This window comes from Corylus avellana, chromosome 5, assembly GCF_965113065.1.
Source record: "Corylus avellana chromosome 5, dhCorAvel1.hap1.2, whole genome shotgun sequence".
Taxonomy (NCBI): Eukaryota; Viridiplantae; Streptophyta; class Magnoliopsida; order Fagales; family Betulaceae; genus Corylus; species Corylus avellana.
Window position 1 is genome coordinate 22,775,494 of NC_142494.1, and position 19,697 is coordinate 22,795,190.

At 35.2% G+C, this 19,697-nt stretch overlaps 2 protein-coding genes across 2 annotated transcripts; one reads left to right on the forward strand and one right to left on the reverse strand.

Annotated features, from left to right (window-relative positions):
• Positions 1-646: 646 nt before the first annotated feature.
• On the forward strand, positions 647-2,793 carry LOC132182060 (putative glycosyltransferase At5g03795). Its single transcript, XM_088516836.1, has 4 exons — positions 647-871; positions 960-1,132; positions 1,211-1,559; positions 2,134-2,793. The coding sequence occupies exons 1-4, from the start codon at positions 647-649 to the stop codon at positions 2,791-2,793; spliced, it is 1,407 nt and encodes a 468-aa protein (XP_088372962.1).
• A 2,140-nt stretch (positions 2,794-4,933) lies between these two features.
• LOC132180616 (dynamin-2A) lies at positions 4,934-18,577 on the reverse strand. The gene is made up of 22 exons (XM_059593504.2): positions 18,104-18,577; positions 17,330-17,380; positions 17,097-17,217; positions 16,671-16,763; positions 15,486-15,547; positions 15,279-15,396; positions 14,683-15,025; positions 14,095-14,242; positions 12,801-12,902; positions 12,565-12,684; positions 12,098-12,181; positions 11,815-11,942; positions 11,427-11,511; positions 11,143-11,281; positions 10,201-10,277; positions 9,964-10,020; positions 7,837-7,984; positions 7,565-7,719; positions 7,121-7,234; positions 6,964-7,031; positions 6,571-6,743; positions 4,934-5,614 (listed from the first exon to the last, which is right to left on the reverse strand). Exons 1-22 carry the CDS (start codon positions 18,251-18,253, stop codon positions 5,361-5,363), a joined length of 2,790 nt encoding a protein of 929 aa, XP_059449487.2. The 5' UTR covers positions 18,254-18,577; the 3' UTR covers positions 4,934-5,360.
• Between the last annotated feature and the right edge of the window lie 1,120 nt (positions 18,578-19,697).

Genomic DNA, 19,697 nt, shown 5'->3' on the forward strand with positions numbered 1-19,697 from the left:
ATTAGTTGATGGTTCATTTTTTAGTATGTAAAGTTGAGTAAACATGAGTTGTCTAGCTAGTGGAAAATAAAATATATCCTTAATAATGTCCTTTTCTTTTTCTTTTCTTTTTTGGACCACCTTAATAATCTCCTTAATTAAAATTCTTATAATTAACTTTGTTTCTTTATATTTTGATTTCGACATGATATATATACCTCAAATATTACAAACTGTGGGGTTAAATTAAGTTTCCTTGTGAGCTTTTTGCTGCCTAATTTACATCAATTATATAATTACATTTTTTTTCAAATCTAGAATTTGAACCTGTTCTAATAAATAGTGACTAATATCTGTTAGCCACAGAATTATGCAAAATATTTATTAAATTATATATATAAGCAAATTTAAAAAAAAAAAAAAAAAAAAAAAAAAAAAAAAATAGGAAACATGGGTTATTTTGGAAATAGAGCCATACTCATTATCAACACCTCTAACTCTTAAGAAAGCTTTGCATGGCATTAATTAATTCTGAGCACATTCTAGCAAATAAATTGTGACGAAATAATTAATGAATCTCGAAAAGATAGCCATTTACCAATTGACCATTAGAAGAAAAAAAAATAATAATAAAAAAAAAAAATTAGGGTACGTTGTAGAGATAGACATGCCCTCTTCCGACAAGCCGCCATTGTGTTCATCCTACCGACCATCTCCTTCATGTCTGGTTTTACTGTTTCTGGCACCTTTAGTCGTCTTCTCACTAATCCTTTGCACACTGGGTGATCCCAGGTCTTCTCCATGTACATGGAGAGTTTGTTATATCTTCGGTTTTGGTGGACCGGCAGTTGCTCCATCTTTTTCTAGATCTTCTTCCCCCCTCCCTCAATTTGTAAGTTCTTTTTTATTTATTTTTCTTTTCTCTATGTTGATATATTTAATATTTATTTATTTTTTATTTGTTTTTGTTGGGAGATTAGGAAGTAAAGCAAGAGAGACATAGATCAGGGTTAGGAAAAATTGAAGCAAGTTTGGCTAGAGCCAGGCTAGCCATTAAAGAAGCTGGAAGAGTCCAGAATCTGACATCAACCTATGACGACCCTGAATATGTTCCTCGGGGCCCAATATATAGGAATGCAAATGCTTTTCATAGGTACATTTTATTATTAATTTTTTTAAAACAAAAAATTCTAATTTGAAAAGAGAGAAAAATAAAAATAAATTACTGTAGGAGTTATTTGGAGATGGAAAGGGTTTTCAAGGTATACGTATATGAAGAAGGAGAGGCGCCGTTGGTTCATTATGGACCATGCAAGAGTATATATTCGACGGAGGGAAGCTTCATTCATGAGATTGAAATGGGAAATATGTATAGAACCAGAGATTCCGGTGAGGCTCACGTGTATTTCCTTCCGTTTAGTGTGGTGGAGATGGTGAAGTACCTCTTTGTGCTCAACTCCCATGATATGAGTCCCATCGGAGATGCTATCGCCGACTACGTCCACGTCATCGCCAATGCACATCCCTTTTGGAATCGAAGCCTTGGTGCTGATCATGTCATGCTCTCCTGCCATGATTGGGTAAATAATTATCCCCTACTACTACTTTTATCTTAATTCTCATTTTTCTTGTTTGATTTTCTTTACGAGCATTGCTATTCTTTACACATATTTATTACGCACTCACTTTATATGTCACTACTTAAAAAATAGTTTAAGTAAACATAGGTGTAAAATTTGTATGCAAAATGGATAAAGATCATTTCCATTTCAAATTAAATGAATTTTATAATTACGATTTAAAGTTTGTGTATCTGACTGTGTACATGATTTTGTATTATTTAAAATTTTAAAAGACGTGTTAACATTAACTTCATATAAATCGTTAGATGCACCAACTTTAAATCCTGACACAGAAAAAGAGATAATAGATACTATCCATTTCACCATGAATGAATCCTATTTCGTAAAAAATGAGTATGAATAATAAATAGCATTTATCTTTTTTTATTGATTAAAGAAATAATAGAAAACTATTAGTATTACAAGAAGAGAAATAAGTGCACGAAAATCACTACATGTAACATTTCTCTTACCATAATTCTATACGAATTGATACCCTAACTTTTCTTTATGGAATATTGCTAATTTATAGGGGCCTTATACATCTTCATTTGCTCCCAACTTATACAACAACTCCATAAGAGTATTGTGTAATGCAAATACATCCGAAGGATTCATCCCATCCAAAGACGTCTCATATCCAGAAATCCATCTCATAACGGGAGAACTACTCAAGGGACTTCTCGGCGGACCCTCGGCCTCCCGCCGACACATTCTAGCCTTCTTCGCCGGCGGCCTGCACGGCCAAATCAGACACGTTCTTATGGAGCACTGGAAAGACAAAGACAGAGATGTACAGGTCTATGAACATGTTCCAAAGGGAGTAGACTACAACTCAATGCTGAAGAAGAGCAAGTTCTGCCTATGCCCTAGCGGGTATGAAGTGGCAAGCCCTAGAGTTGTGGAAGCAATCTACGCCGAGTGTGTGCCGGTGCTGATTTCCGACGGCTATGTTCCTCCGTTCAGCGATGTTCTCGACTGGGATTCATTTTCCGTCCAAGTGAAAGTGGATGATATTCCGAACATCAAGAAGATACTCATGGGAATCTCTCCAAATCAATACAAGAGGCTGCAAAGGAGGGTGAAGCAGGTGCAGAGGCATTTTGTGGTGAATGGGCCTCCAAAAAGATTTGATATCTTTCACATGACTGTTCACTCTATTTGGCTTAGGAGGTTGAACATCCGCTTGTAATCCGGTATATATATATATATATATATATACCAGCTGTGTTTAATTTATATATGTAAGCAATCAAGAGAAATGCTAGTGGTTAATATTTTCTCTAGCTCATTTCATCTTACAAATGAATTATTAGATTTGTAAATTTATGTAAACTCTACACGAGCCAATGTTGGATCCTCATCCTACGAATCTAATGATTGATCTATTAAATTTGTTGGAGAATATGAGTCAAATCTAGAAAACTTATTTGTGAGATACTTCTTTAGATGGTAGAAGCTGGAATATGAACAGTTTGTCAAATCAATTGAATTTTCAAATGAGAAATGATACACACTCTCACTTCTACTCTCTTAAATGCGTTTTTTGACGTGGCACTAAAAATTACCATTAAATTTTGGATTGATTACTTTTTTAATAATAATTTTTAAAGCCATATCGAGAAGTGTGCATTTGAGATATGAATCATTACTCTTTCAAAGAGCATTTGTTTAATATTGTAGAATAGAAAACTTGCTCTGCAATGGTGTACACTTGATATTAAATAACATTCTTCTTCTTTTATAGTACTAAATTACACACTAAGCTTCCCTGAACTATTATCTCATTCGTACTTAGATCTTTAAATTTTGACTCACTACAACTCGCCCTATAAATTATCATTTTGTTTTGAGTTGCACCTCGGGTCAAATTATTGGAAAATACATCACAAAGTTTAGAGACGTGAGTACAAATAAAGTGCTAACTTAATTGGAAGCCGAATCCACATGAAAAAAATGGGAAGTTGGTGAAATAAAGAAAGGAGTGTGGCTACTTTGGGAGAAGTTGAATTGGGGTTAGTGAGAAAGATCAGTAAGGCACAGATATTTAAAGAGGGAGAAGTGAGAAGTAAGGATAAGACTATCTTTAGTTACAAAATGGGCTTTCTTATAACTCTTTGTTTAGTGGGTTGTTACGGGGTACTGCATTTTGTTAATAGAATTTAAGGAACATGATGATCATAATATTCAATTAGTTTTATTAAAATGGTATTTTTGTTTTTTACTTTTTGAGGGGACAAAAATACCCTTCTAATATAACTAGCTGAATATTATCCTGAAGATATTCTAATTCATGCTTTTAAATGAGTGGAGTATATAACATATTTGATACGGATAATTGGGATAGTTGGGCTGATCGGCTGTCGTCCATTCTCGATTGTTCGTTGAGTAATTAGGACCCTTTCTTTTTAGTTCAATTTGTATAAATCCATTTTAGTGTATTGTCGAAGCCATCTTTAGAAAATACAAAATACAAAAACTCCTTTCTTTCTTTCTTTCTTTCTTTCTTTCTTTAGAGATTCGCCTCTCGAATCAATCATCCCCAACCACATTTTTACAACGAAACCACATCAATTTCATACAAACCGTTTTCACCAATTTAATTCCTCAGCCACATTTTTACAACGATAATACATCAATTTCATACAAAAATTAAAGTGGCTTGTTACAATCATTTCAACTTTTAACTTTACCGACAATTGCACCATCTAAGGACCAAATTAATGGGACCGGACCAATAAAATTCATAAAGAGTAAAGGTTCATCCGAAACATGCTCATACTCCACTAGGTCAGCCACCTTAATGGGTCAGACAACTAGACAAGCATACCGACTACATAACAAACCAGACACGTTACCACGCGCTGTCCCCAAAGTCATGATCACAAACCCACGTACACAACTTACCAAAAGAATTTACATCACATCTCGAATAGGATAAAAATATAAAAAAATATAAAAAATAAAAAAATAAAAAATAAAAAATAAAATTATATCATATAATATTTTTCAGAAACCAACATTATGGGTAATGCTAATACTTTTGGAAAGGCTAAATCCTTCCAGTAAAGTAATATTACATACTCAACTTTCATCCCATAAGACTAATGTGATAATACCCATCAACACTTAAACCAACCTTTATTAAAAATAAAAAATAAAATGAACATTGTCATATCAGCCTCAGTGAAATGATAGTCGAGTATTTAAAATTACTCATTCCAGCCATCCCATATTGAATAGCATTAGCATCTAAAGCAAAAATCTATGCAAGCAGTTAAAACTGCTAGCAGAGAGACGGAACGGGTTAAACTCTGAAGAGAACATAAATGTAATGGGAAACTAAATATATCCCTTTACTTGAAAAAGATAATCCACATGTTACAAGTCCATCAGAGATGGGGGGAAGTACACATGAAATCAGAATCAATACAAGCAAATACATCTATAGCATCCAAAAATGAGCGGAGCAATAGGAACAAAATATTATGTGAAAGAAGAAAAATTGAATAGAATTATAATAAATGGATTTCAAGTGAACCTTGAATCCATCTTTGTGACACTGGGCCAAGCCATGAAGAACATGATACCGAGGAACTGTAGATTTTTATGTACACACTCTCTCTCTCCACCGATACTAATAGGAATATAGAATTTTAAGATGACCAAATCCTCGAATCATGAACCGGCCGAGTGGTCTCACCCACCAAAAATGCAATGAAAATATGAGCCATAAACCAACATCAAATCAGCCATTTATTAATACTTATAGCCCGAAGAACCAGAATGTGGCGGTGGAGGCGGTAACCGATTAGGAGTACGTCGACTGCCGGAGTTTGAACCAGAGTTCATATCCCCATTTTGTGCTGGATCGCTGTGATGTCGACTGTGACCGTTGGATCCAGACCTAGAATAATCACCATATGAATTGTAGTCAACAGAGCCATTAGCAGCTGCATCAAATGCAGATCTCCAGTCATCACCAGATGAACCACTGGTTTTAGGGCTGCTTTCTGAAAAGGTCACAGACATATATAACGTCATAAAACAACTTCAGGAGGAAAGTAACATGAAGATCAACATGAATAGACTGCAGAGACTTCAAATAGCATCCCTATTGGGGAAAAAACAATTATAAAAACTATACATCCTCCTACGTAATGTTGAGGCCTTGCTCTTACAGATTAACTAGAGGGGGATATAGAACAAGTTCAGGCACCTAAAACTCAAGTTGTGCACAAGAGTGAGACCCCCTATCTGCTATGAGATGGGTAGCAATCTATGTTGAATTTCACCGGCATCTCAAGCCTAAACTCAATCTATTCATCTATAAAGGTTAAAATACAGCCAACTTTAAAACCTTTGAAAAACGAGAAAAAAAATGAAGCCAAAGAAAAATAGAGTCCTCAATTTTGATGTGTAAAAAATTATGGGTCTGTCTGGCAACTTTCTAAAAACAGTTTTCTCTTCTCAAACGCTGAAAACTCTACTCAAGTATCAACTATCCAAAGGGATTATCAGATGCGACCCCACTAACACTTTTCAAAACAAGCCACAAAACTATTTAAAAATAAAACACGAAAAACTTCTCAAAAAATAACTACACAAGCTCTTTTTTTTCAAGGGTAAATCTTCCTTGTGTCATTAAAAAAAATGGCGGCTGGCATGGTGGCTGTTAGATAGATCTAACGGTCGGCCCCACAGATCACCACTGCAGTGGCTGCTGTACAACTATTTTCAAAATCAAAACACTTCTCAAAACTTTACCAAACCAACCCTATGTTTCTCCCCATAATGATTTTCATGTTACAAAAAAATAATAATAATAATAATTGACTCCAGTTTTTGTTCATGGTATATTATAATTCATAAAAAGCAGACATTTTCAAGTGTTTTGAGATGGTTAACAGCATACACCAGTGATCTTTTGCGTTCAGACCACAGAGAGAAATTTTTTTTAAGTAAATACCTGCACCACCACCATTAGACCAGCTGGAGGCAGCAGAAGCTCGGTTGTCGTGAATGCTGAGTTGGCGTGTTAGTGTTGAAAGGAGAGAAGACTGTTTTTGGATGCGCTCCCTCTTACGCTTTACATTCTGGTCCTCTTGAAGCAGCTCTTCAATCCTTGCTGTGCTTTGTGCGCTGCCCATGAGCAAAAATAAATGTGATCACGTAAAAAAATTTTGTTCTCAAATGTACAATTACTAGCCACATACTGCAGAACAGTATGAAGCACATTCACCAGATAGTTAGAGAACAAGAAGGCAACCTCTCAGCTCTTCTTGGACAAGCACAAGCTTGAAAAAACATCATAGTAGTGAACAAAAACAACAAATGTGGAGTAAATAGAGAAGCATTAAACCTGATGGAGCTATACAACTGGTTTAGCATGTCTTCCTTGGCTTTCTCAACTTGGCAAAGAACAACTGCCTGTTCAACCAGTCAATCCCAAATGTATTTTATCACTTCACAAATTGACTGTGAGGATGAAAAATGCAAAGTTGATAATATAAGCTTACTTTAGGGACATTAGCAGCCAAACTGTTCAAAACTGCTTCAACATAACCACGTACTTCTTGAGACATCCACCGAAGCTCTTCTTCCGGATCAGCAGGTTTTCGTGCCATCATATCCTTTAAGAGGGGGGGGATGGATGGAAAAAATACTTAAGAAAACGACAAATTTGTGCAATAACATTTATGGATTGCTAAAGCAAAACAGAGATCAGCATATGGTTCCATCAAAATTGCAATGGGAAATTGGCATTTAAGGAAATTCCAATGGCCAAAAATAAATCCCCAAGCAAGAAAAGTAGTGCAAATTTGACATTGATGACGATAAACTGAATAAAATGGCAGAAACCCAAAAATTTGCGAAAAGAAAGAACAGAGTAAGTTATACAAACAACCATTAGTTGCTACATGAAAGAATTTGCATAACAGCATCCAAAAGTTATAACTCACCAGAGAACCATCAGAAAGACTCTGTCGGAGACCACCTTCATTGGATGCACCCTTCAATTGTCCTCCTTTAGAAGGTTGAATAATACTTCTTATCTTATTCATCCATTCAATCTTATCGGTCATACTCTCAGCCTTCAAAACAACAGCACTATGGGCTGCAAGATAAATGGAGATTGCGTTGAAAATCGGTTTGTAAACTCAAAATAACAAAAAAGGGGTGTGAGGCAATGTCCACATCTAAGAAACTACATTGATCAAAGGAAAGGGCAAACCTTTCAAAACAGTTTTATATGGAACCTTGCTGGTGATCTTGAACACAAGACTGGGTGCTTTTCCAGAATCTGGTCCATTAGCCTTCTTATCCTTTGAACTCTTTGGTGGAGGTTCTTCCTCATCTGAGGCCTCTTCAATATTACATTCCTGCATAATAATTATAGGAGTTGGGAGATCAAGCTATTAGCATGATGTATCGTAATAAATGATTTTTCAAAGTTTAGATTACCCTTCATGGGCATGGGTAGGCATGTATAAGCTGTGTGTATGTGCAAATGTAGTTCATCCATAGATTTATCAAGATGAAAAGGCTAATAGGTATTGTCTAACCAACCAAAACATGACCAGGCTTATGAGATATGTCCAATTCTTCTATTAGAATGCTGATTAAATAATTAAATTCACCATTTTTTATGAGCTTCAATTTTTGGATAATTGGTTTTTACTTTTTTTATTAAGTAGAATGAGAGATTCAAACTAGGAGCCACCATTTTATAAGGCGTCACCATCAGCCAATTGAGCTACTCCTTAAAGTTGATAATTGGTGATTCAACATGGTATTAAAGTGAATCCGTAACTCACATCCCATTTTAATTAAATATTTCATGTGCTATGTAAACAGAAGGGGTGTTTTAGCTATATTAATATATTAAATATTTAATTATTACTATATTAATTAAATAATTAAATTTACCACTTCCTATTAGCTTATTTTTTTGGAATAATTGGCAATGTAACACTACCATACCATCTACAATGGGTTCCACAATTTTACCCTATGGAAGATAGCCAACATGAGATTTTTTTCTTTTTAATAAGTAATTGCCAGCAAAGTCCTCGAACTAGTAACCTCCGCTTCATGAGAGGCATTGTCCTTAACCAATTAAGCTAGCCGTTGGGGTTATAGTCAACACAAGATTTGACTAACTCTCTCCTTGTTAGGATTATATATATATATATATATATATGAAAATAAAAAATCTCAAACTTGGGATTCCCAATGAGCATAGTAAAGTCAAACCGTTTTAGGCATCAATTTCGCTAAGTATTTCCATGTTAAAAAAAATTTTGATAAGTATTTCCATATTAAAAATTCCAATTGCTTTTGGTTTGTATGAGCAAAACTCAATAGCCACAATTTTTTTTTTTTTATAAGTAATGTTGTATATATCAAAAGCGTAGAGGGGCACAACCCTACTACACATAAAGTATACAAGGAGAACGCCCAAGTAGGAGAAAAGAATAAGAAATTCAGAAAAAGTAATCACTATCGGAGCTAGCCAAGCAGCTATCCAAGTGAAAAGGGTAAAGAAAAAAAAGAGCCTAAGCTCCTCTAGGGTCCGTTCTGAATCCTCAAAGCACCTCACATTCCTTTCACTCTAAAAGCACCTCAATAGCTACAATTTATACCAAGTTTCTGCGCTTTGATTAATACATCTTTACTTATTAAAAAAAAAAAAAAAAATTATACCAAGTATTTAAAAGATACTTTCAATTTTACAATAACATATTTACCTAGAACTGATCTCTAACACAATACTGAAAAAAGAAAATCAGTTTTACAACTGCTTTAACTTTTTGTTGCAGCCCTCTTATCAAATGTGATTTGACCATTTAGAAAGAAACAATCTTTTATATTGATTTGTTTAATAGCATGAGATTTACATATAAAAAATAATTGTTATTTTACATGCCCAACATTGCAGAGCAATAATAAACAATACAGGCATCGTTTTTTTACTAAGTGAAACCACATATCCGCTCACTACATCAAATAAATTTTGTATTTCATGCACATAATAGATTTTCTGAAATTTGGACCCTAGACAAAATTGGTTGCAGACCTCCAACCCCAATCCCATCCCATAAGGAAAGAATATGTCCAGTTAAAAGATCAGTAGAGAGTTCTCTCCACAACACCATCCCAATAATTAAACGCATACACCACAATTTAAGTACTCATATCTGAATCCACAATTTATTATCCCTAGAATTGTTTATGCATCCTGTCCAGCTTTATCAAGGATGACAGAATTCTAAACAGTAAAAAGGATTTCCAATAATTTGGGAAACAAAATTACTAATCTCAGATCTGAAAGCATACAAGTATCAACAGTTGTCCTTACCTCCAAAGTGATAACTCCGCGAAAATGTCTTTCTTCTTGCTTTTTAGTGTAACCAAGCTGTAGAATAAAGAAGAGGTCAAAGTAAATCCTACAGATCACAATTACATTAATGGAAGTAGCTACATCAGCAATGACCAAGTGTATTATATCACAAGAGTTCACATGTCTAGATATCATAGAACCCCAATTTGTACATGTAAGCTTCAATTTGGCAGGCTTGGAACCAATTTTACAAACCTTTCCAGTCTTCTCATTCAAAACAAACCACCGACGGCTCCATCCATTAGTTTTTGCACTTTTCTTTAATATAAAGCCTGCCAAAAATAAAACAAGATATGCACAGTTAATCAAAAGCCACTTTCCAAAGAAGTTGGGCTATAGCTGTATAAGTCATAAAGTTCTCGAGTTATATGGTCATGCATAGTTGCCCCTAAAAGCCAACATATTCCCCTTAAACGGCTATTGTAATTGCACCAAGAATTCTATTTCGGCACAAAATGCACTTCCAACATGAAGTTCTCGAGTTATATGGTCATGCATAGTTGCCCCTAAAAGCCAACATATTCCCCTTAAATGGCTATTGTAATTGCACCAAGAATTCTATTTCGGCACAAAATGCACTTCCAACATGCATAGAAAACAAAAATGCCCCGTGAAAAGGACCTAGGGCTGGTACCGCGGTGTAAGAACGTCATTTTACTGAGAAGTTATTTAGCTAAATGCTAAGTATTTTTCATAACATGAAACATTTTAACAATGCAATAAATGTTATGTGACCAAACCCACTTCAATCTCCATAACCAACATGTTTTTCCCTTTTTAATATTCAAATTAGGAGGGGAAGGGGTATGGCTTCCAGATCCCAGAACTCAATGATACCATGAATCAATGAACGTGTTCCAAAGATAACTGTCCCATGGAGTTCCTCCCATTCTTGTATCATGGATCAGTAAGGACATTTTCTTTTCAAAGATGACTGTCCCATGGATTTTCCTTCCATTCTTTTATCATGGATCAATAAGGAGATTTTCATTTTCTGTGTACTCTCTTCAAGTATTTTTTGTAATAGAGAATTAGGAAGAGTATCAAAGACTATAATGTTGGATTTTGAAACCCTGGTATCCAGATTCTCGCGAGTAGAATCTAGTAGCATAATGTTTTTGTAATTTGCAAACAAACCTGCTGTTATTTCTCCTTCAGGACCTGCAGTCTTTAAACCTGAACCCTCCTGTACTTCTTTCTCTGCCTGACCAGGTTTTTCCTTCATTGATTTCAAACTTCCACCAGTTTGCTGACCACCTGTTTGAGGACTAGTTGCCTAGGGCAAGAAAACAAAAAACATACAATGAGCAAAGCATACTAAGAAGGGGGGGGGGGGGGAGGAGGAGCAACAAAATCCACTCAATAGACTTGTTCTTCTAAAACTCATATCCAATTTACATCAGAGAAAAGGGATCTCCTACCCTGTTTAGCATTCCTTGCTCTGCCTCTTGTCCTTTTTTTGAGGATCGAGTTTTTAGCTCCTCCTCTCGGCGCTGTCTCTCCATCCTATAACAGATTATCCAAATAAGCTGCAGGTATATATTGGAAACGAATAACAAAGAATTTCGTACTGAACTAACAATGACACAGCTGTAAAAGCATCTTCCTTAATAAATGATGCAAGACAGAAATAGGCATACCACCTAGCAAATTTTTAGATTCTAACAATTGTACACAAATTGACAAGCACTTAACCAATGCCAAACATGTTATAATCTGAAACCAAATACTATATAACATTAAAATCTGAAACCATAAGCTGCAAAACATATTTTTGGGGGAAGGGGGGAGGGAGGGGACAAAGAATACCTCCGTTGCACCAAACGAATGAAATGTTGGGGGGGCACAAAAGCTCGCTCCATATCAACTAGTGCAACAACCATTTTCTTTGCTTCACTCTTAAACCCATCTAAGGCAGCACTTGCAATGGTCACAACCTTGTACAAGATTAAGATCGTGTAAATTTCACAAGACTAAAAATAAAAGAAGCGAATTTAACCAGACAGACTTGTAGTAATAAAATTAAACAGAATAATATAAAAAAGGAACAAGATAAAGAGGAAAACTTCGACAAGAAAACAATGCCCCACACCTCTCTCTTGAAAGGAGGGTATCTTCCAAGACCTGGAGTAGCATTTGCCGCAGCAGAAACTATATCTACCAGAACGCGGTGTACCTAATTTACCAGTCAGCAATCAATTAATAAAGAAGTGATCAGAGTATAGAATAAATAAATATAATACAGAAGAGCACAGAATGCATGCATTAACTGTAGAGGAAGCAATTTGAAACCAAATATCTAAAAACACTTCTTATTCGAAAAGTTCATTCACCATTTAGTATGTGAAGGCAAATTGGAAAGCCCAAGAAAATGCTAGCATCTTTTATAAAACAAGGACATGTAGTGTTCTATGGCCCACCTCAAGCCTTTAACAGTAATTATATAGCAGAAACAAGACTTGGAATCTAAATGGTCCACCTTTATGAACAAATAGAGTACTGAAGCTACACAATATTCAAATCATACTACAGCAAAAGGCACTGAACGCCTAGGTTTACCTCATCAACACAAAGCCGTGATGGTTCTTTCGCAAGCTCCAAGACGCCTTTAATTAAGGATCTTAAACCTTTTTCAGGAGATATGAGATATGGCTGATAACCATCCGCTTCCAACACAATCTAATACAAAATTTGAAAATGAAAAGATCATAGAAAGACCCAAAAAGAAACCTTGAAAGCAAGGCAAGATAATCTTCAGCAAGGGAATTTGGAAAAAGAGGAAGGACAAAGTATACCCTCTTGACATTGTTGATATCGAAATGTCTGTCCAGAGGAAGCTGCTTGATTCTATTTGGAAAGTTCCCCTCGAAACTGGCAACAATTTTCCAACCAGAACCCTGCAAAAAAATTAGTTTCAGCAACCTCTAGGACTCATGAATCTAGAAACTAAATGGCAATTAATGGAATGTTAAAATTCATGATCATCTAAGAATATAATTAGCTGCTGAATGCCGCAATAGTTTCAGTAACTTTCAAAAATCAGGCAATTGTTACTGCAACAGGCTATCCAAGTTTAAGACCAGAGTCACCATGTGAAGAAAGTTGGGGAAAGAACCAGATGAAATTTTGACAAAATGATTACTTTAACCAAATAAAAGTACTTGGAGCAAAATGACACACAGCTTCATGAGGAAAAATGAAGGGAAAGTGGAAGAGGAATTGATGACAATCATACACTAGTAAAAGCGATTTTGATCCAGTCATCTTACATTAGCACACCTATGTACCACAAAATTGTCTTCATACCACATACATGATCTCCTCGAAATAAATTTAAAGTAAACCTGCACCTAAAGATCTTTGACTCACTCACTACACTCAGTGTTTTATAAGGACCTTGAGCTTGTTAATCACAGCTTGAAAAGCGCCCAACTAAAATTTAATACCATTCTTTCACAGTTCTAAAATACGCTTCCTTCAAATTCACCTTCAAAACCAGCCAGCTTTAGAGAATTCACTAGAGTGGAACTGCCTCAATTTTTGGAAGGTAAGACCTTGGAGATCACCTCATTTCTAGTTGATAAGGTTGGTTCATTAGATAATTGAGGATGCTTGTTATACTATAATAAGATGAGCAGCACCTAAAACCTCTGGCACAACTTTGGAAATCTCACACCCTATTTTAGAAGGGGGGGAAAAAAAAAAAAAAAAGATACTCAAGATAAGTGAGACCAAACTTCTTGACAAATGGTAAGAAGAATTTCTTGACTATGAGAAGGAATATATAATAGATAGATTTCAGAGCACAATTATATCCCCATCAGAGGGGATTGGTTTATTTTTCTCTCTTTTATTGCTTTCCTTTGTCTTTCATCTGTAACTCCACAATGCTCTTAATTTGTGTCTCATGCAATAGAACACACTAAGAGTTATCTCCCAGAGACCTTGTTGGACTTCTATCAATAAATTGAAGGAATTAGAAAAATATTTGCAACAAAATTTACCTAGTCATTGGCAGAAGAATTTTATGCTCAAGACTTATTATTAAAAATTCATTAAATATATATATAAACAAAAAAAAACCCTCACCTCACCAGATGTAACATGCAGGAGAAACTTATCCTCAAATTCACGGCAAAGTTCCAAAGCTAGAGCTCGGGTGCCCTCAGAACTTTGGACCATCTGCTCACCAAGCCTCACCAGCTCATCCTGAACTATTTGAGACTTCCCCTGTAACCTGCATAAATGTAAAACAGGCATTGATAGAAACCCAATTAACTGGAAAAATAATATCATGCTTGGCAGAAGAAAGATTAAATGCATGTCCGCATTACTTGGAAGTCTCAATTCTAAGACCAATTTAGACAGCTAAAGCTTAGCAGAGATTTACATGAATCAGTTATTAAAAAAAAAATAGCATTTGAATACTTCCTCAGCTAGGTCTTGTCCTGCATATGCTGTTAAACTCCACAATCCAACATTCTCATAAATGATAACAAAATAGAGGAAACAAAGTCACATTTATGAGTACTTAAAACATTAGGCATTACAAGAATAAAAATTAATATTAGAAAAAATAATAATAATAATCCAAAGGATGCATGAAAACACAAAAAAAAAAAAAAAAAAAAAAAAAAAGTCAAAACAGAAAGTCATGGCATCCAGCAAAACACTCACCCAGAAAGGAGATTTGGAAGTCGAACTTTCATACGTTTGCGAATCTGCTGTGCCAGGGCATCCACCAACGCTATTCTCCCAAGCTTACTTTGTGGGGCTCCAGTAAGTATTGATTTAAGACTTTCACTCTCTGCTCTCCATGCAGTTTCCAAGGAACTCTCTGAGCCAACAGATCCAGATTGTGCAGAGGCAATTGCAACCGATTGACCTATTAAAGCAACCCATGGAATATCAGATGTCTTAGATGGCCCCTGATTTAACAGGAGAGCCTGAACTGCAGCAAGAGATTTCTGGTCTGATGCAGCTTGATCTATTTTACTAATTACACCAATGGTTCTGGTACCTGTAATCAACATTTAACTCCACTTAATTACTTTCGAAATCAAGTGATTAGCAAAGAGAAAGATGAGAGGGAAGGAAGAGGATGAATGCATTGCACACCAAGGGAAATAAAAGTGCATGAACTTTAGGACAGCAAAGCTCCATATGCACTAATAGGGCACTAATTGCAATAGAATCAAGTTCATATGAAAGACTAAAGTCTAACTTAACCTCCTTTCCCCAAATAAATATTTGCAAACATAAAATAAATTTACCATCTCCATCAAATTCCTTGACGAATCTCAAGGCTCGAGAAGAAGCAATTTCAGGTGCCTGTGCGGCAGGTACCATAACCAGCAGAATGGCATCGTTGTGTTCAGCATATTCACTAACCTAAGCAAGGACCATTAAAACATTATCAATCAAAACAGTTGCATTTCAGCTACTCATTCAAACGCACTAAAGTACTACCCTCTACTTACCAGTGACTCATCCATTATCCGTTGATCCAGCCCAGGTAAATCAATCAACTTCAGGGGAGGTGCTGAGGAGAATCATGTCAGATGAAAATTTAAGAAATAAAATCAAAAAAACCAATGAATCAAAGAATATACATGATAGCAGGAAATCAATGAACCATGTACAAACCCCAAGACAGATGTTGGTCTAAACTGTAGAGAACTTTTAAAAAATCTTCTTGTGTCAGATCAAATGAATAGCATACAGATGCATGTAAATACAAAATTTCTATAAAGTAGCATTTACCATCCAAAGATAATATTAATCAATGCTGCCAAATTTCAATATATGCATCTACTTATGTTACCATTTGAGATTTACCCTACATTTGAAATGCCATGCACAGAAGCACCAAAAGTTTTGATATTAATGTTTCCACAGTTCGCATGATTTTAAGTCCATGTACAGAGTAACATGCTTAGTACATAAAGCCCAAGTAAGATGGCATATATGTGTTTACGTCAGCATGCCTTCATCCCACCTACTGAGGAGACGGATGAGACAAACTATCTTAGATATCCCTTTTTTTCAATCATAAAAGGTCAAACACAAAATCTGCAAACTAAAGCATTTTGCTTCAAGGAGCTAAAGTACCCACAAATTGTAACATGAAGTTCAAGGAATTGCTTGATATATATAATACATTATAGATGAGATATTTCTTTCTAATCAGCTTCATAAAATGCATTCTAGAGGAAGAAAAAGTAACAGGAAAAAAAAAAAAAAAAAAAAAACACTTATAGCCACAGAACGTATTACTGTGAGCAACCAAATATATATTTTACATTTTTCTATTGTAAAATGGCTCGTCAGCATCACAGCTACTAATAATCCATGCAACTATCAGAAAAAGAGAAAAGGAAAATATATGATAATAGTCAACTCCTAAAAGTTTCTTTGCACCACAAGATATTGTCAGTACTATTAGCCACTATAAAATCTGGAACATGATCTCTTTCACCATCCAAATGTTGATAGATGCCTTGACAAATTTTAAGTACTCCTGAACCTCTGGCAATATCCATACAAGAACTTTTGGAAAAACATCACATTTCCCAAATTAGGAAGTCATCCAGCAGACAAACATTTCTAGTTGAATCTTAAGCGCAAACTTAATAGAGGTGAAAGACTATCAATTATGAACCAACCTGTACTTGTGCGTAGCTTCAAATATATTTCATCTCGACTCTTGCCTGAGGAACCCTTGCTCAATCTATCCTGTAGAGAATGCCGTAAAGCACCTGCAGAAAAACCACAACAATCAAATACAGCACATTAAACAGTTAGAGAGAACCAATAAGAACACTCTTGCATATTGACCAAAGGATAGATATTTGAAACATTCCCCAGTATTTGTTACATTATCATAAACCCTGATAACACAGGGATTGAAAGTGATGCAGGCATCACAAAGTTACTGTCTCAGAATATTTTATTGACCATTCTAGAACCACAAGGGTAGGTTGTTATACTGTTGACATCCTCGGAAGAAGCTTATGATATTTGTCGTATTGAACAAAAGCAGTTGTAAACATGAAGTAATGGTTATAAGAGACAAATTTGTTGGCACTAACTTGCAGAAACTTGTTGAGATTTATTGTCAATCTGCAAAATGATTGATTTGCTGCTCAAAGATCCATCCCTCTGTAAATCAATGCTTATGGGAGCTCGAGTGGCACCATTTTCACCAGTTGGCTGAATGAAGAAGAGAAAGAAAGCTTAAAAATAAAGATAAAGCTTAACTCGGTTCTACAAAATATAAGAAATAATCAAAAAGATAAAGGAACGACTTAAAATCCAAACTTACCAGAACAGGATGCCCAATTAAACTGTTCAAAACTGCAGACTTACCAGCACCCTATCCAATTTGTGGCACACCATAAAAAAGAAGAAAAAAAATGAGTAACAGAAAAAGCAAATACATCAGTACCTCCAAACAGTGAAAACAATATTTGACAGCATAAGAATGGATACAATAAGACTAAATGATACCCCTTGTAAGCGCAAAATACACAAAAAATTTGGAAATTCCACTTTTCAAATACAAAGTTTGGTAGCCACCACCACCAAGGCAAAAGGTATGAAATAAGCTTACCCCAATTTGAAATCCAACATGCCCTCGTTTCAAGTAAATATTAAAAAAATATTTATCTAAATGAGATATCAAAAACAGTTAAACGCAATTAATCAATAACAAAGGCCAATTCTATCTCCATAGTTGTCAAAAGCCCCAATAACACTTTCGAGTAATTGAACCACAGTTCCTCAGAGTAAAAGCCGTTTATACAAATCTACTACATGAATCAAGTCACAGTAACCACTCAAAACACAGAGCCATTAAGACATATACATATAGGGTCACATCAAATACTGAAAACCGAATACTAAATATCTCTCCCCTTACATACAGGATTCAAAACCGAAAAAAGCTTAGGCATAGACAAATCGAAGTGATCTCCCTCTCTCTAAACACATAAATCTAATCTACCTAGACAATGATACAGAATACATAAAGACACACACACACACACACATATGAAAAGAGAAGTAGAAGAAGAGAGAGATGAATAGGAGGACTTACAACATTGCCAAGAGCTACGACATTGAGGAAAGTGGATGCCCTTCTAGAAGAACCGGAGCTTGAGCTTTCGTCAACGTCTTCATCGGCAAGCAGAGCCGAGGCTTGCCGCATCGACTCCGAGAGCTGAGCCAACTCTTCGATCGCCTCCATCGACACCAAACCGCTTTTCCAAGATCACCGATCTGATCCCAACAATTAACTAAAAGCTTCCTCCAGATAATAAAACCCCAAAATACCGTGAGGAAAGGAGGTGGAGACGGATCGATCGGAGTGAAACCCTTAGAGACGGGAACGGAATCGGAGAGATCTGAGGGAATTAGATCTCTTTCTCTCTCTCTCTGCGTGTGTTTAGGGTTTGAATTTCAACGAGTCGAAAGGGAAAACATGAGGAGAAGAAATGCGCAAAGAGCAACCACTCTCTGTCTCTCTCTCCACTTTCTCTCTCTATTCGATTTTGAATCTTGTTTTAACTCTGTTTCCCCTTTTTGTCAATTTTAAATCTCTCTGCCGAACTGTGTTGTTTCTCTTTCTTTTCTTTTTTTTTTACTGTTTTTCTTTTTTCTTTTTTTGTGGATCTGGATCTATATGTTAAACTTTTATTGTGTTTTAATTATTTAAAACTGCCCAGAAAAAATAATAATAAAAATTGGAGCAAAAAGGTTGGAGATAAGAAAAAGAAAAGAAAATTCTTGCAATTGCGGTCAGGTGCTGCGCTTGATTTCTCCTTCCCAACCAAAATAAAAATAAAAGCTTTAATACCTCTTGCTTCAAGAGTAAGTCTTTGAGCTCTAATGTAACTTATTTAGGAAAAGTATTAATAAGAAACTCAACACATAAAATATTCATTATTCACAAAATAATAAAATTATTTTCACTAATATGTCACATGACAACCAAAAAAAAAAAAATCATTTCAATAATTTATTGATATACTCCATTATTATGGAAAGTAAAAAATGTTAATATCATGGCATGAATATTGAAAAAGAATGCACACCCAATATCTCCCACTGATTTAGTAATTGAAAATGCAACAAAATCATTGTAATATGATTTGCTCGAATCAAACAATGATATTATGGAAAGTGAAAGGTTGATTAAGCTGGAGCTGGCCATACTAATAAATTTATAATTATAAAAGATTAGAACCTTAAGATCAGTGACAGAGCCAAACAAATTTAAATAAGAATAAGAATAAAAATTAAATTAAATAAAAAAGAGAAAAGAGTGAGTCGTGTCTGTCGGGATCTAACTCCTTTGTTTGGCAATGAACTTGGCAAGTGATTTTTGGTTTTAAAGTGATTGATGTAATATAAAGTACATAAAAGTTCTTAAGTTTTTTGTATGGGAAGTGAACAAACTTTATTTTTTTAGTGAGTTTTTTTGTTTGAATAATAATAAAAGTGATTAATATGATATAAAAAATAAGAATATTGGGATGTTTAATTAAAAAAAAAAAAAAAATTGGGACTTGGGCCTAGTCCATTACCAAATGGAGCCGAAGAGTGACCCAAAATTCAAAACCAAGTTGGATCCGACCATAACCAAATCTAAGTACTAATGTAACGACCCAAAATACTAATTCCTATAAAAG